Source organism: Grampus griseus, assembly GCF_964374135.1.
Source record: "Grampus griseus genome assembly, chromosome: 12".
NCBI classification, from domain to species: domain Eukaryota; kingdom Metazoa; phylum Chordata; class Mammalia; order Artiodactyla; family Delphinidae; genus Grampus; species Grampus griseus.
The window spans coordinates 7,969,154-7,981,812 of NC_139006.1; the positions used below are offsets into that span (position 1 = coordinate 7,969,154).

The following is a 12,659-nucleotide window of genomic DNA, read 5'->3' on the forward strand; positions in this document are numbered from 1 at the left end:
CAGCGGCCATGGCTCACGGGCCCAGCCGCTCTGAGGCATGTGGCATCTTCCAGGACCCGGGCACGAAGCCGCGTCCCCTGCATCGGCAGGCGGACTCTCAACCACTGCGCCACCAGGGAAGCCCCCAGCATTTGTTATTGTCCATCTTTTTTATTACAGATATCCTAGTGGGTGTGGAGTCTTACTATGGTTGTCCCTGTTTATGGCTTGTCTATGTCTGAACTAGTGTCTCTTTCATCACTATTTTACCAGCGTCTAGTTAAGTACCTAGCACGTACTAGATGATAACAAAATATCTGGTGAATAAGATAATTGATAACCACTGTTATTTTTGTGTTATCCTCCTACCTATTTCCTCTGGCACATATAAGTTTTGTCAGGGCGCATTAAAAAAAGAGCTAAATGAAACTTCCAAACTTTGAATTTAAAAATTAGCATAATGAATAAAATACAAATTTTAAAGGTGCAAGTTTAACTTCGTTGCTTTTTTTGTTGCTGTTCTCAGTGGCAGACTTGCCATTACATTTATTTATTTATTTACTTACGGCCGTGTCACGCGGCATGCGGGATCTTAGTTCCCCGACCAGGAATGGAACCCGAGCCTCTGCAGTGGAAGCGCAGAGTCCTAACCATGGGACCACCAAAGAATTCCCTAACTTCTTTGCTTTTAAACGCAATCATTTTTGAATTTAATTTTAATTATTTTCAAATTAAATGAACAAACTGGGCAGCCCCCTTGGCTGTTCAGACCTTGCCCGAAAGCTTCGACTCACTTTCACTCGGTGCCAGTCCACGTGGAGCGGGAACCTGCTCTCCTTCCGCAATAGTTTCTGTAGGGACTCAGTCTTTAGGTGCACCGCCTTTGCCCCACCCGCCACAGTACTTCTAGGCATTTTGATTGGCTGTAGCGCTCCCTCGTGTTCTGGTCTGGTTTCTCTGATTGGCCGACGGCGTGCCGTCGGGAGGATGCCAGTTTCCTGGGATACGGCGCCGGCGGGCGGAGGCCTAGGGCGGGTGGTGGCGTGCTCGGAGCGGGAACCTGGCCGCGGTGCGCACCAAGGCTCCTGGACGTAGTCCTGGGGCGCCATGGCCAGCGTCCACGAGAGCCTCTACTTCAACCCCATGATGACCAATGGGGTGGTGCACGCCAACGTGTTCGGTATCAAGGACTGGGTGACGCCGTATAAAATCGCGGTCCTGGTGCTGCTGAACGAGATGGGCCGCACTGGCGAGGGCGCCGTTAGCCTCATGGAGCGGCGGAGGCTCAACCAGCTGCTCCTGCCGCTGCTGCAGGTGAGGGGCTCCTGCTCATTCAGCAAACCCTTACTAAGCACCTGCTCTGTGCCGGACAGCTCCTTGGTTGGGGGCACGGGGGTTCATCGGACACTCTCTCTGCCGTGTAGTATCGCGAAAAATATAGTTAATACCACCAGCTAACACTTAGTGAGTACTTAACGATGGACCAGTCACTTTACATTCATTTTTGGGGAGCAGGTTTATATCTGGCTCCAGCATTTATTAGCTGAGTGACTGGGAGAAGAGTTATTTTCTCAGATCCTCCGTCTTCTGTAGAATGAGTTTACATGTAGGCCTGATCGTTGGAGACACAGCTACAGGCTCTGTACCCCAGAAGACGGTATTAAGTGGTAACAATGACATAAAAGTAACAGCCAACATTGATTGAACACTTACTGTGTACTAAGCACGTTACATGTTTTATTTCATTTTGCAGACTGAGGTTGTAGCTCCACCACTTACCCACTGTGCGACTTGGGCAAGTTCCATAACTTATTTGGGTCTTTGCTTTCTCTCTGTAAAATGAAAGCAATAATAGAAACTGTCATGTGATGGCCGTATTAAGTTAGAAGATCCATGGGAACACTTTACAGTGTACGGCACATGGTAAATGCTCAGTCAATTTTAGCTATTTTCATTTTAATCTCATAGGGATAGGGCATGCACTTTCCCTTATATCAGTTGTGGCTTTTCCATTTATTTGTGTGATTATATGAGTGCTGTCTCTCTCCCCTACTAGACTGTAACCTACATGAGGGCGTTACTTTGTCCTATTTTTGTTCACCCTTGTATCCCCAAAGCCTAGTACTGTATAGTTTATAAAGGGCTTTTTTTAATCCATCACCTTTTATGGGGCAGGGGGAGAAGGGGTACTGAGGACACAGGTTAAGTGGCTTGCCCAGTTAGTTAAATAAAAGTAGTGGGTTCCCCATAACTTGCAGCTCCCAGTCCTATCTACATTACTATTATAAGTGCATTTCCCCATTATTCAAATAAAAGTCATAATACTAAAAAATTTGATAGAGAAAAGAAACAAAACAATAATTCTGGTGTCTTAGCTCATGTGTTTTTCTGCCTTTGTTCTTGCTGTTTTTTGTGTCTTGGATTCTCCTTCTGTTTTTTTGCCTGGCTAACTATCATGTAGTTTATTTTGTTTTGTTTTGTTTTGGCGGCGGGGGGCGGGAGGCGGAGCTGCACTGCATGGCTTGCAGGATCTCAGCTCCCTGACCAGGGATTGAAGCCGGCCACAGCAGTGAACACCCGGAATCCTAACCACTAGGCCACCAGGGAACTCCCACTACTGTGTAGTTTTAATCAATGTGTATATAGAATTCGTCTAGCAAAATTCCAGCCTTTACTTATTTGCTTATTGTTTGGCTTTAAAAATTAGCTAATTTTTAACTCCTCAACTAATACATGAAGATTCATTGTAAAAACTTTAAATGATACTAAAATTGATGGAGTGAAAGGTTATGGTTCTTCTGCAGGCCCTCTAATCCTGTTCCTTCTCAGAGATTATCACAGTTAATGTTCCTTCATTCAACTATTTATTTATTTATAAAATTTATTTATTAATTTATTTTTGGCTGCATTGGGTCTTCATTGCTGCCCGTGGGCTTTCTCTGGTTGTGGCGAGCAGGGGCTACTCTTTGTTGCAGTGCGTGGGCTTCTCATTGCGGTGGCTTCTCTTGTTGCGGAGCATGGGCTCTAGGAGCACGGGCTTCAGTAGTTATGGCGTGCGGGCTCAGTAGTTGTGGCACACGGGCTTAGTTGCTCTGTGGCATGTGGTATCTTCCCGGACCAGGGCTCGAACCCGTGTCTCCCGCCTTGGCAGGCGGATTCTTAACCACTGCTCCACCAGGGAAGCCCCATTCAACTATTTATTGAGCAACAGTTCAGAATGGATCTTTCTAGACCTTTTGCTGTGTGTATCTGTATATGATTATAAGTATATATACATATATCCTTTTAATTTAATTTCTCCCTTTTTTATTTTTACATGAATGCTACTTCTGTTCTACAGCTTATTCCTTTCACTTAACAAGTCTTGGAGATCTTTTCTTGTCAGCATATTTGAGTAGATCTACTTCATTCTTTTTAACGACTGCATTGTTTTCCACAGTAAGAAAAGAAACATAATTTAACTCATGCTTTTAATTAATATTAAAATTTGTAAATTAAAAATGAACTCTTTATTCACGGACTTATAGGTTCTTTTTAGTTTTTCTTCATTTCAAACAATGCACATGGAACATACTTGCCCCAGAAGTGGGATTGCTGTGTTATCCACATCTAAAATTGACCTACTGAACTTACTGTTCCCCAGATATTCAGTGTTTAGTTTTAAACCTCAGCTAGGTTGTAACTTTCTTGATAGCTGAGGTTGCATACTCTCTGTCTCTAGTGGTACCTTTTATGGACTTGGACACATAGTATGACTGCCTACCTTACAGTGTTTTGGGGAGGATCAAATGAGATTATGTTTATGGAAAATAGGACCCCTGTGTTTGTATAATGTTCTCCAGGTTACGAAACAATTTGAATTATTTTACTTAATCTTTGCCACAAACAAGGGAGGTTATTATTATCTCCATCTCACTGATGAAGGAAACTAGGGCTCAGGGAGGCTACAACTTTGCCATGATTGCAGCACTGAGAAGGAAGGAACCTCAGACTACAGATTCTATGCTTTTTTTGCATTTAAGTCATTCCTCCAACTAAAAGAGAATGCTATGCAAGTATGAAGTATTACTTCAGCGTTTTATGCAGATAGGTTTTTTTCTCTTCCTGATTTGAGATTTCATATTTGGAATGATTGTAAAGCAGAGAGGTTGATAAATGAATTCATGTTGCAGATGTTTATCAATCTCCAGCTTTTTAAAATTTTTCTGTAACCTTTCTATCTCTCCTTTACCCAGGGCCCAGATATTACGCTGTCTAAACTTTACAAGTTAATTGAAGAATCTTGTCCTCAGCTGGCAAATTCAGTACAGATCAGGTAAGCTTCATTTTCTTCTGTATATATGAAAAGATGTCAAAGTAGATAAAAATTAGAAGAGGGCACATGGTGATTAATTCCTTAAAAAAAACCCTTTATTATTCTAGGTTGTTTTCTTAAGTACATGTATTTATTTTTTTTGAAAAATGGATAGCATTAAACATACTGCTTAAAAATTTATTATTCTGTACAGATCTACATTGCTCCTTTTAGCTGTTGCAGAGAATTTCATTTTTACTGGCTGATATGTAACTTTGAGAAGTTTTATAATCAAGAAAACATCAGCAATGATGCTTTTCAGAATATGGGAGTGACATTTTGGATTATCAAATTTGTTTTGTGTGCCACCATTTTATATGAATCTCTGAATTGTTTTTAAAATAGATTTATTTTAGGTGATTGTGGAATATGAAATGTGGGAAGATGTTCAAAGGGCCTTCCTAAAATGCACACCTCATTTTTCTTGTTCAGAATCAAACTGATGGCTGAAGGCGAATTGAAGGATATGGAACAATTTTTTGATGACCTTTCAGATTCTTTTTCTGGAACTGAACCAGAGGTTCACAAAACGAGTGTAGTAGGTATGAAGTTCTTCTAAGGAGAGCAGAGAATATTTTCACTGAAGTGAACTGCTCTTTAAATCACATCTGTCATTAATCTGCTGTATCTGAGCACACACAGTGGGGATGTTGGACATGTTATAGTTTGTATTCATCGCCTTGCCATTTTGACCTGTGTTTAAATAATTGTCTTGTGGAAAAGCATCTTCTGTTTTGTCTACTGTCGTCAGAGTATTAGCCTGGTCGTGGAGCCTTTTAGGGTTCCTCAGCTCTTTCTCACAGTCCTCTGCTCACTTGTCCACATTGTACGACTGAGTCAGGGTCACCAACTAAACTTTTATGAAGAGAGGTAAGTAAGAGTAGATTACTGATATAGTTTATAAGGCGGGTATATATGAAGTTTCTTGACGCTTTGCTGTTAGCGGTATAGTTATACTCCATCCATCTGGCATTTTTTTCCTGGTAGTTTTTATGTTACTTACCCTCAGTTATTTATTGATCTTCCATGTGCCAGGCTCTGGACTTTAAGAGAGACTGGAAACTTCCTCTTATGGAGATTGCTTTCTTGTGGTTGTGGGCAGAGGAGCAGGCAGACAGTAGAAAGTAAACAAATAGGATCACTTCAGGTGTTGTAACAGTCACGGAAGGACACATTGGCTGGATAAAGAGTGGAGTGCGGGTGGGAGGACTGAGGCTTGAATATAAAGAGAAAGTCAGCTTCGTAAAAGGTGGTAAAAGAAGGTTCTATGCGGAGGGGAACAGCAACTGCAAGTGTCTTTTTTTTTTTTTTCATTATTTTGGAGGAAGAACTGCAACAAATAGTCATCAACTTTTTGTAGCCTGGATTTCAAGTTAATGCCTTCACCTCCTCTCTGTCTTGTTTCATAGGTTTATTTCTGCGTCACATGATCTTGGCCTACAGTAAGCTTTCTTTCAGTCAAGTGTTTAAACTGTACACTGCCCTTCAGCAGTACTTCCAGAATGGTGAGAAAAAGACAGTGGAGGATGCTGATATGGAACCGGCCAGCAGAGAGGAGAGCGAAAGAAAAATGGAAAAAGAAGAACTTGATGTATCTATAAGGTAAGTTGGGTTTTTCTGGCGGGAATCCCTTTCCTGTGAAATAGCATCATTACGGGAGCAGCAAATCCTCATTCATCCAGCAGTAAATCCTCATTCATCCTCGTTCTGGATGAACTCATTCATCCAGAGTTCATGTGCTGGCTGTCATCTTTTTGTCCCTCCAGATCCAGGAAATTCACCCTTACGGGCTGCATCAGTAATCTCCTTGCCTTCTAACTTCTGATTGAGAGGCACTGGTGGGAAATCCAGAGGGTCAAGGAGAGTGAGGTCAAGGTGTTGATTCACTGGCTCCCTTCCTTCGGGGTCACGGTGGGCTGGCAGTAGGGTCACAGCCTCTGTCAGGTGGCCTGCTCTGCATACCTCGGGGGTCTAGTAACTGGGGAGGTTTCCCAGGCCTGGTGCAGAAGGTGCCCCACTATTACCAGCCCTGGGAACTTTATTACCCGCTATGGCTTATCCATCCCCTGCCCCTATTTTTGTAACTGGCCCTTTATTAAACTTTTCTCAAATTACGCCATTTGAATATGCCATTTGTTTTCTGCTGGGACCCTGAGTGGTAGTGTTCATTATATCACAGTGAATTAACAGTTGATTAATTCAGTGAAAATTTATTGAATGCCTGCTAAAGTTTAAGCCTGGGGATGTAGTGCCACTGCTCACCTAGTTGTTTAAGCTCAAAGCCTAGGCATGTCCCTGTGTCCTCCCCCTCCTTCACCCCTGCAGCCAGTCCTTCCGCAGATGCAGCCAATCCTTCCTCCTCAATATGTTTGGAATTAGTTCACTTCTGTCCATTGCCACTGCTTCCCCTGTGGTCTAAGCACCGAATCTCTTTCCTGGATGACTGCTCTAGCCTCCCGACTGCTTTCCTTGCCTCCACTCTTGTTTCCTTACTATCAGTTTTTCCTGTAGCATCCAAGGGAACCATTATGATGTAAATCACACCACGTGTTCTTATGCCCCAAACCCTCCTTGACTATACATGGAATTTAGACAGAAATCTGAGCTACTGTGGCCTCATTACTTGCATGATCTGGCCCCTGTCATCTTCCCTACCTCTTTCTCCTTACTTTCTATTCACTGTCAGAGTCTGTCTGCTCTGGCTTGCTTTCAGTTTCTTCAATACCAAGCCGAGGTCTGCCTTAGGGTGCCTCGCAGGCTCTCCCTGGCTTCTTACCTCGCTCACTCTCTTTCACCGTTCACTCCCTTTCACTGTTCAGATCTCAGCTCCCGTGTCCTCACACAGGCCTTTCCTGACCACATGTCTGAAGTAACCTTCATCCTAAATACTTCCAACTTCTTTATTTCTTCCATAGCTCTCCTCACTAAGTAACTTTTTGCATTTATTTACTTAGACTCATTTGTATTTGTCTTTGCACCCCTTCAAGAGCTAAGACCCTTCTCTGTCATATTTCACCTCATGTTCCTCAGTGCTTGGCTTGTAATGTCTGTGAATATGTGTTGGATGAATGAATGCAGAGAATCAGAACACATCATTCATCGCCCATACTGGTAACTGGCCCCATAAAACACTTTGTATTGACTTCCCTTCACTGTCTCACGTCCCCTCTCCCCAGCTGTTACCTGGGATCACCTCCCAAATAGACTACTTATATTTGGAGGGAAAAGCATATAAAGTGTGTGTGTGTGTGTGTGTGTGTGTGTGTGTGTGTGTGTGTGTGTGTGTGTGTGTGTGTGTGTGTGTGTGTGTGTGTGTGTGTGTGTGTGTGTGTTTTGTATTTCCTGATCTCAGGGAGCCCACAGTCTGGTGAGGAAGACTGGCACCCAAACAGATCACTACAAGTAACAATGTGTTCAGAGCTCTGAGAGAAGTAAGCCCCACCTGCCCTATGTAGGCTGGCTAACCCCCTTGGGGGCTGGGGGAGGTCTGTGTGTGTAGCCAGAGAATATTTCCCTGCAGTTCCTATGAGTGACCTTTGTACAGTTATGTGATTTGTTCAGCACACTCTGGGAGCAAGAAGACTGTAGTACCAGTAAGTACTTCCAAAAACTCAGAGTTGCTCAAAGAGGCTTCTCATCTAGTGGAAAGGCAGAACCTTGTAGGGTTGAGTCTGGCCCTGGAGTCAGACCCCTGGATTTGAATTCTGGCTCCTCCACTTATTCCCTTAAGACCTTGGGCAAGTCACCCTCTCTGTACCTCAGTTTTCTCATCTGCAAAATGGGGCTCATGTCACCTCCTCAGAAGGTTATTTTGAGAATTAAATGATAAATCTATATGAAGTGTTTACAACTGTGCCTTTAAACATTTGACAAATATTCACTATTCTTCTTCTCTAATTTCTCTTTTGTTTAATTCCCCTGAGGAAGGGCTCCAGGAAACAATGTAATCTTTGTCCTAGCTGCTTTATATGCTTAAAGTAGCAGAATGTCAGTTCTTCAGAAATGTTAAAATTCAAACTTTTCTTATTTAGGTTTGACTTTCTCCTAAATTAATCTGATTTAATTAGGTCTAACTGCATCGTTTTGTTTTTATTCTAATCTAAGAATTCATTTGTGTGTAATAATAGTGTGTATACTGTTAAGGTGTATGGTTTCAGAAAATAGTGTGCATTTAGTAAACTGAATTTCATCGCTGAAATAGAAGAAATGTATTATTTAAATATTATTCTACTTAAGTATTATAATTCTTTGTCCAAACAGAGATGATTTTGACTTGTTACAGGATTTTTAAAATTTCATAATGTATATTTACATACATTTCTTGATTCTTTTAAAAAGGAAAATTTCATTTTTTTCTTTTTGTGTTCTTTTCTAGTGTTTTATTGCATTATGAGAGGCTTCTCACTTTAGCCCTTTCATTTTCTTCCTTCCTTTCTTCCTTTCTTTCTGCCCTCCTTCCCTCCCTCCCTTCCTTTCTTAGTTATTGGAATGTTTTTAGGTCTTGCTTTCTTCAGGGAAATTATTTTTCTTGCCCTAGAAATTTGTATTAAAATTAGAAAGCCCAGAGTAACATTGACTAGCTTGCAAATCTCCCATCCTACAATGAAATAACTACTGTTTGAAAAAGGGGGACCCACCTGTTAATTTAGAAGGGAGGGAATATTCAGTGAATGAATGTTTATCAGGTGTTTTTTAAAAATCCAATTACAGAAGAAAGTACAGACTGACATTTAGCTTCAGCTTTTCATTTACTCGTTGTTGCTACAGGCAGCATTTGTTTCCTGCAATAAGAGAGGGGGGCTTACAGGGTTACACCTTGTGAGTTTGCAGTGGAGGCTACTAGTCTGCAAGCTGCTGGAGCTACATCTTCTCTGTGCTTCTAAAAAGACCTAACAAAAGTAGAAGTTCTCTGGCATTTCTTCACTTGCCAGTGATTTAATATAAATCTCCCAAATTCATTAATTTATTCAGCACATACTTATTCAGTGGTTCTGGTGTGCCAAGCACTATGCTAGCTGCTATGCTGTCAGCGCAGAGGAGAAAGTCCCCGTCCTCATGGAGTTATGTGGGAGGGTCAGGTAATCGAGAGGTAACTAAATTAACAACTAATGTAATTTCAGAGAGTGTCAGTGCAGGAAAGGAATGACTGGGACACAGGGATACAGAATAACTGTGGGGTGCTGTCAGGGAAGGGCCCTTTAAGACTGGGAGCTAGGTGACGAAGGAGCCAGCCCTGAGAAGAGTTGCCAGAGCACATGCAGACTCACAGCCCAAGACGGGACAAGCTGACATATTGGAGGGACAGACGGAGGACAGTGTGGCCTGAGCACACAAGTCGGGAGGAGGGGTTGGATCACTTCTCCGGTCACACACCTCAGCAGGGTTCAGGTCCTCATGGCCTCCTCGGTGTTAGTAACTGTTCCCAATCTCAGTCCTTCCCCTCCCCTGCTTTTGTCTTGTCATCACCCTGCTCAGAAGTCTCCAGAGGTTCACAAAGTCTCCCAGCCTGGTATTTGAGGCCTTCCACAGTTGACCTTTCTGACCTTTAATTTCTGTTCCTCAACTTGGATCCTTTACCCCAGCCAGCCAGGTGTGCTTGTATCCCTCTGACAGGCCAGGCATTTTCCCATTCTGCATCTTTTGGTTTCCTTTCCTGGAATGCCTTCTTCCTTCCTTGTCATTTCTTCACTCCTTGCCAACTTTCAGGGTCCTCACCACTTCAGCTGGAGTGATTTCTCCCTCTTCTAAGTGCAGAGATCATATTAATTCTTGGTATTTATTGTTTATTGCCATCTTTTCACATGCGCTGGTCTTAACCCTCACCAAGACTGTAAGCCCATTAAGACATTTTCTTGGGGGACCTAGACTTGTGTTTTATGCATTGCAAGTACATAAACACCCCAGTTTGTTGATTGTTTAATCCTATGTTATATATTTAAAAATTTCAGTTATAGTGGGTGATTTGAGCCCTTTAGAGGAGTTTCCAGAGTCCTTTTGAGAATCTGATGAATGCCATGTACTATCCCCACATTAAAAATGCATATTTTGCAGTTTTACAAGGTTCATGGGCTCCTAAAGCCCATCCGTGGACCCAGGTTAAATGCCTTTGATGTATAGCACTTGTAAGTTTAAAGTTCTGTTTCAACTGGTAATGGGATTCATAAACAAGGTATACTTGAGTCCTTTTCCTAAAGGAGTAACCCCCTTCCAAAGTTGAATACATTTGTGGCTTTTTTTTTTTTTTTTAATTTATTTATTTGGCTGTGTTGGGTCTTAGTTGTGGCCCTCGGGATCTTTGTTGCCACGTGCAGGACCTTTAGTTGCGGCATGCGAGGCTTTTAGTTGCGGCATGCGGGGTTTAGCTCCCTGACCAGGGATCGAACCTGGGCCCCCTGCGTTGGGAGCATGGAATCTTAGCCACTGGACCACCAGGGAAGTCCCCCTTTGTGGCTTTTTAAGAGTTACTTTCTCTGGCATGTGTTTGAGGTCCTGAGGAGGCAAAGAAGGAGTCAGTAAAAGGATGGTTTGGGCCATGGTATTTTTACTTGCTGTTTCCAAGCTTGTTCACGTCGGCCACTGTTGCCACCATGGAAGCCAGAGCCAAACTTGATCTTCATTTATAGCAAATGTGTTTGCCTTAATTTGCAGCAATTTCGTTTTATGTGATTCTGGTTTTCTCTTTCTGTTTTATTAACCTTATTGTTCTTGTGTCCTGTGTTATAAGCTACCTCAAGTCTTTTTGGGGGGAAGGGTTTAAGTAAATAAAGCATTTGGTAACAGTGAGCATCATGGACCTTAAAGGAGGGTGGGACCGGGAGTGGTGTGTCCCATTTCTATCAGATCCTTGTCTGTCTCTAGCCTTTTTGTGTACAGTCATATTTATTTCAAACCTTGGGCTTACTTTCTTTGAAGGGTATGTTAAGAGAAAAGGGCTTCTTATTGCCCAGACATTTAGCTGTTTTCCACTTGAGAACTTGGCCTGTGAATTTTCTTTCCATTTCCCTCCAGGTCACTGTTGTTTCGCTGATCTTTGTTATGCTGGTCAGGGCTGGTCCTTGGCAGCTCCGATACCTGTAGAATCTGATATGCTTGCTGCTTTGTATCAGAAACGTAACCAAGAGAATATCAGAGCAGCTCTTCCCAAAGTGTTTTCTGTGGAACACCAGTGCTTCTTGAGAGATGTGAGGAAAGGATTCTTCATTCAGATGAGTTTGGTAAATGGTACATTAAACAAAAGTGAATAAAGTGTCTCTCTGTTGGATTTCTCTAATGTGTATCATGAATCTCCCAGGGAAGAGAGGGTGTACAGCTTTCCCCAAGTGATTTAACCTCAGCAGCATTTCGTTTTCTTTTGGAATACCTGTTTACATATTGTTTGCATGAAACAGTTTGAGAACTGCTGTATTAGACACAGAGTGCTTATAAAAATATTATTGATGAGTAAATATTGATTTTTCTACTTATTGTAATCCTGTATAGAGAAGCCATTTATTCAGAGTCATGTGGCAAAAGGGTATTATTCATACTTTGCTCTCAAAAGTAAGACTGTGCATGTATAGATTTCTCAAGTCTAGATTTATATCAGTATATTTCTTATTTGTTGCTTCTGTGTGATCTAAACTTCCAGGCAAATGGTTATTTCTTAGATAACACCTCTTTTTCTTGTTCTGGAATACAGCACCATCTTATATGTGTAGTGAGGAGTTAGAGACTTTTTATTCATTCATTTCTCAAACTCTGAGTGCCCGTTGTGTGCCTGGGGGACTGGGTGTTCATATACAAATATAAGTAAGAACAGCCAGTGTGGCAGTGCTAGATGCAGTGATCCCTATCTCTGGGAGACAGTGGGAGCTCAAATGAGAGATGTCAGGAGAGATTCTTGGAGGATATGACACTTGAGGTATTCTTGAATGATGGATGGTACAACAGTGCAACAGTGGATGGAAAATGGGCCCTGCAGGTTGAGGAAGCAGGGGGGCATCTTGGCATGATAGGAGATTGTAAGGAGTTCATCAGGGCTGGGGTGTGGGTAAGAAAGAGAAGGCAGAGGAGAGAGGTAGGAGCACTCAGGAAGCATTGCACCTGCCCTGCTAAGCAGTGCAGACTTTATTCTGGAAGGTGATGAGATACCACAGGAGCACTTTAAATCAGGGACGATAGACTTGCATTTTAGAAAGATCATGCTGGAGGCTATGTACAGTCGAAGTCTACATCTGTCCATAATTATATCATGTGAACTTCGGCAGGTCATTCAACATCACTTTTTAAGCATGTCTTTTCTATTCCTGAGAAGAGGGAATTAATTTTAAAAGTTTTTAAACTTTTC

At 42.3% G+C, this 12,659-nt stretch overlaps 1 protein-coding gene across 1 annotated transcript in view; it reads left to right on the plus strand.

Moving 5' to 3' along the window:
• Positions 1-1,025: 1,025 nt before the first annotated feature.
• ANAPC5 (anaphase promoting complex subunit 5) overlaps positions 1,026-12,659 on the plus strand; it is a 38,414-nt gene continuing 26,780 nt past the window's right edge. The window contains exons 1-4 of the mRNA XM_082667204.1: positions 1,026-1,293; positions 4,215-4,294; positions 4,766-4,875; positions 5,743-5,935. Of these exons, the coding sequence (XP_082523330.1) occupies positions 1,087-1,293; positions 4,215-4,294; positions 4,766-4,875; positions 5,743-5,935 (590 nt within the window). The 5' untranslated portion in view covers positions 1,026-1,086. The remainder of the gene's footprint in view (positions 1,294-4,214; positions 4,295-4,765; positions 4,876-5,742; positions 5,936-12,659) is intronic.